General features: G+C 58.7%; 1 protein-coding gene across 1 annotated transcript in view; it reads right to left on the reverse strand.

Moving 5' to 3' along the window:
* Nucleotides 1-4,650, reverse strand: part of NR2F6 (nuclear receptor subfamily 2, group F, member 6) — a 20,970-nt gene extending 16,320 nt beyond the window's left edge. Inside the window, exons 1-2 of the mRNA XM_011991070.1 lie at nt 4,466-4,650; nt 774-868 (exon numbers count right to left, since the gene is read on the reverse strand). Of these exons, the coding sequence (XP_011846460.1) occupies nt 774-868; nt 4,466-4,650 (280 nt within the window). The remainder of the gene's footprint in view (nt 1-773; nt 869-4,465) is intronic.
* Nucleotides 4,651-4,994: the final 344 nt, after the last annotated feature.

A 4,994-nucleotide genomic window follows, 5' to 3' on the forward strand; every position in this document is an offset into this window, starting at 1 on the left:
GATCTCCTGACCTCGTGATCCGCCCTCCTCAGCCTCCCAAAGTGCTGGGATTACAGGCGTGAGCCACCAATAGGCTAGATTCTATTCCTGAACCCCAGAAATCCATATGGAAATCTCTGGGTTCTACTTGAATTCTAAGGGGGTTTGGCAGAGTTCTAGGCCCACTGGCCCAGAATACGCCCATCCACCCAGGTTCCCTGAGCAGAGACAGCTGGGCCTCACTCTTGCTCCCAGTGCCCCGGGTCAGGAGAAAGGGTAAGCTGCCCTTTGCCTTAATCAGGCAGAGTTCCTGCCTTGGGCAAACAACAAGCATGGGTGAAGGGTGGAGGGGAAGCAAATCAAATAAAAAAAAAAAAACCACACACACACATCCTTGTTCAGAAAGCAGTGGCCACGCTAGCAGACAAGAGGTCACCAAGGTGTCAGGGCCAGGGAACCGGCCTCTGAGGCCGGACTCGGGGGTAACTGGGGAGGGGAGCTCCTGCAAGAGAATGGGGCTGGGGAAAGTCCCTTGTGGGGCGTCCCTGGGCTCTTCAGCTCCACGGCAGCAACCAGGGGGCCAGGGATCCTAATTGGATTCCTCCAGCCTAGGGCCAGACCACAGCCCACTGGATCAAGGGATCAGTGGTAATGAGGTTAGCAGGCGCTGGGCCCCACCCCCTCAGGCACCTAGACCCCTGTGAAAGGGAGGGAAAAAGGGAGGAAGAAGCTGTTTGTTCACCCCAGCCCTAGCTGCTGTGATCGTCCCCAGTATGTCCCCAGTGCGTACTCACCCTCCTTCCTCATGCCCACCCGGAAGCACTTCTTGAGACGGCAGTACTGGCACTGGTTCCGGTGGTGCTGGTCAATCTGGCAGTCACGGTTAGACCTGGGGGCACACAGAGGCCAGGGCTCCCTGAGACCCCCATGTCCTCCTCCCCCAACCAGCCTATGAGCTGCCTTTGGAGACTGCCCCTCAGAAATACTAGTAGGGGCCCTCTAGACTGGGAAGGTAGCCCCGAAGGGGTACAGGAGCTCAGCTTGCAGGTCTGCAAAGCAGACAGGATAACCTGGATGGGTGGTGATGGATGAAGCGGAATCTGTGGAAAAGCAGATGAGCACCCCAGGGAGGGCACATTGGCACTGGGTTTTGAAGGATGAATAGGAGTTCTCCAGGTGACTGGAGGGGTGATCCCAGAGACAGAGTATAGCCAGAGCAAAAGGGCTGAAATACACAAATATGGAGGCCTAAAGGGTTTCATTTTATTTGGTCACTGTCAGGCTGAGCAGGGTCATTGTCCCCAAAATGATGTGAAGGCAGAGACGACATGGTCAGAAAGCTAGGCTTTGTGAGTTAACTAGGGGTCAGACCAGAGGCTAGTGGTCTGTGGGGCCCCTGCACTATCACCCGCACAAAGCCCACACCAATGAATGAGTAAGTAAACAAAGTCACTCAGGTCCTCTGCCCTGAAGGCCCCACTGCCGTGTTCTGGGAGGACCGCCCAACCCCTATGCAAGCTCGAGATTCTCCTGGTCAGCCCTCAGTGAATACCATTGCCTCTTGCAGGGATGAGACAGGTGGCCCCACCCTGGAGGAGGTGAGTTCCCCGTCCTGGGTCAGCCCCAAGCAGGAAGGTCCAGGCCTTATTCTTCAAATGTCCCCAGAACCTTCTCCCCTTGGCCCGTTCCCTTGGACTCCCCTGGTCTCTTGCCACCGGGAGCTGGGGGCTCTCCAAGGCCTGCGCCTAGAGCGACTACCTGTGGGGTCCCAGCTGGGGACACCCAGGGGATACGCAGAGACAGTCACAGAGTAGAACCCTCACTTAAGGGAATTAAACAGATGCATCTCTGTGGTAGCTCACACCTGTAATCCCAGCACTTTGGGAGGCGGAGGAGGGTGGATCACCTGAAGTCAGTTCAAGACCAGCCTGGCCAACATGGTGAAACCCCATCTCTACTAAAAATACAAAAATGAACTGGGCGTGGTGGCGCATGCCTGTAATCCCAGCTACTTGGGAGGCTGAGGAAGGAGAATCGCTTGAACTGGGTAGGTAGAGGTTGCAGTGAGCCAAGATTGACCCACTGCATTCCAGCCTGGGTGACAGAGTGAGACTCTGCCTCAAAAAAAAAAGAAAAAAAAAAAAAAAAGGCTAGATGTGGTGGCTCACGCCTGTAATCCCGGCACTTTGGGAGGTTGAGGCAGGCGGATCACTTGAGGTTGGGAGTTTAAGACCAGCCTGAACAACATAGAGAAAACCCGTCTCTACTAAAAATACAAAATTAGCCAGGCGTGGTGGCACATGCCTGTAATTCCAGCTATTTGGGAGGCTGAGGCAGGAGAACCGCTTGAACCCAGGAGGCAGAGGTTGCAGTGAGCCGAAATCGCACCACTACACTCCAGCCTGGGCAACAAGAGTGAAACTCCGTGTCAAAAACAAAACAAAAACCAGATGAATCTCAGCTGCAGACACCCAGCCCCACCCCTCAGGTGGTGACTGCCCCACTGAGCCTTGGTTTCCTCATCTGAAAATGGGAGGCCAGATACTGCCCTATATGGGATGGACTGGGTCAGAGGGGTTCACGGGGGACAGTGTTAAGACCCAGACCCCAGGCGAGGAACCCAACTTAGGAAAGCTGAGGCTCTGAGCCCATCTCCCCAACACCCCCATCCTCCCCTAACCCCCAACCACTGCCTGGGTCCCGCAGCACCAGCCGCTGAGCCCCTGGGAAGAGGCCCCACTAGGGCAGAGGGAGCTCAGGCAGAACCAGAACAAAGCCCAGCCGCAGGGTGGTGGGAGGATCCAGGGCAGCCGGGTGGAAACGGCCTGGCCTGGGGCGGCCCTGCAGGCAGGGAGAGGCCCGGCTCAGGGGCCCCTGACCTCAGGCGAGGCCCTGAACCTTCTGTATCAACTTCCCCAGCTGTAGAATTGGGACAGATCCGTCCCTCCAAGGAGGGAAGCAGTTAAGTTCTTCCTGTTATCCCACCTAAAGAGTGCATGCTTTTTTTGCCCAACCCCATGGCCCAACTCAGCTTCCTCCCTGAGCTTCTGACCTCCAGTCCAATTTGATCAGAGCCCTCCCCTGCTCACACACCCTCCAAGGCTCCCCATCACCCTCAGCCAGCATTTCAGGCCCACCTGGCTATGATTTCTCCCATGGCTGCGCAGTCCCCTCTTACAGCACAGCTCCCCCAGTCTGCCACTAAATGTTTTGTCTGGGCCACACACTGGCATGCCCCTGTGGCCTTTCTTCCACCTGCCAACTCCATGCTTCAAGGCTCATGTCCCCTAGCCTCCTCCAGGCAGAGCCTCTGCTGTCTCCCTGGGACCCCAGATCCCGCAGGCTTGGGGCATCTGTCTCATTGTGTCTCCTCCAGACTGGGGGCTTCTCAGGAGCTAGACTTGGAGCTGGGGTCTCTCTGCAGGGGCTGGCATCAAACCACCCAGGATGGGCCCCAGCGAGACCCTGCTAAATCCATCTGAAGCTCAGAATGGAATGGTGACTTCACCAGGTCACACAACTCACACAGCACAAACCTGCCAGCTCCAAGCAAGGCCCCCCCAATCCCCGCCGAAACTGGTGCTCCCTGACCCCACCCTCAGGAAGCCCCTGGGACCCCAAAACTGCCTGAGCCCCCTCCCTTCCCCTCCCTAAAGACATGACGGGAGACAAGGCGGTTTTCCAGCAGCAAGAATGAGGCCAAAGTCTAGTGGCCCAGTTTGTGCTGGAGGAGGGAGCAAGGCAGCTCTGCCACACATGGTCACACCAGGCCAGCCCTGACCCGGGACCTGGGGTCAAACTCCACCCGCGGGTACCTGAGGCCCTATTTGGTGGCCTCAGCCAACAAGCCTTTCATCAGCCGTTCTCCCTGGGGGCACCCCGATCCGAACTCAGCGGTCCCCTACCTGGTCCCACAGTTCCCCCCTGCAAAGCCCCAACTCGGGCAGGGTCCCTCCATGTCCAACGCAAAGCAGGCACCAGGACCTCTTTCTGGGCCTTTGGGCCTCTGTTTTGTGCAGCTGGGAAATAAGACCGTCTAGACCGGCTCTACAGACACCCTGCATGTTCCTGGGGTGCAGAGTAGGGGCTTATAAACGGACAGATCGGATGCTCGCCCGCGAACGGTGAGAAAAGAACTCCCGAGCTGGACAACCCCGATCGCTTTCCCTGGGGACCTTCCGCCAGAACAGCTAGAAAGGCCACGCCCTGCCAGAGAGGTCTCCGACCTGGGACAGCCCAGCGATCCTGCTCGGAAACGTTTCACTCCCTGCCCATCTCAGAGACGCCCAAAGTTTAAGGGATTTTTCCAGGAGCCCCAGGTCTGCACCCACCCCTGGGGGAGGGGGACGTTTCAGTCAATTCCGGTGGCCCTGCCGGCCTTCCAGTGGCGATTTCCGGTGACCCAAGGCTCCGAGTGGGCCCAGAGGGGTTCCCCGGGATGGGCAAGGCCAGCTCGCACCCCCACCCCCACCGCTGGGCCCCTCACTCGAAGAAGACCGCCCCGTGCCACCCCAGCCTCCTTCCGTCTGCCGCCTCCGTAGCCACAGCGACTTTGGAAGTGATATTTGACCCCAAGGGCGCGCCGTATCGATCCGCGCGGCCGCAGACAATGGCCCCTGGACGCTGCGAGCTCCACAGTCCAAGTTCCACGTTCGATTCCCTCGAGGGCATCCCGCGCGCTGGGATCCCCGAGAACGGGTGCCCTGGGGTTGGGCTGCCACCCCTGACAGCACCCCTACCCCCACCCCAGCGCGGAGATGACCCCTCCCCAGAGAAAAGCAGGGGGGAAGGAGAAGCAAGTAACTGGGGCAAGAGCCTCCAGGGACCACCTGATGGGGGGAAACCTGCAATGATGCAGCGCCGACTGTATACACAATCCCAGCCATGGAATGCGGGAGGCGGGTGCTGTGCCCCTATCTCAGAGGGGGCAGTGGAGGCCCAGGGAAGGTCAGCGCCAGGCCCAAGGTGACCGAGCAGGTCAGAGGCCCGACCCAGGCCGGGGCGGGGTGCACGGC

Source organism: Mandrillus leucophaeus, unplaced genomic scaffold (genome assembly GCF_000951045.1).
Source record: "Mandrillus leucophaeus isolate KB7577 unplaced genomic scaffold, Mleu.le_1.0 Scaffold11, whole genome shotgun sequence".
NCBI classification, from domain to species: Eukaryota; Metazoa; Chordata; class Mammalia; order Primates; family Cercopithecidae; genus Mandrillus; species Mandrillus leucophaeus.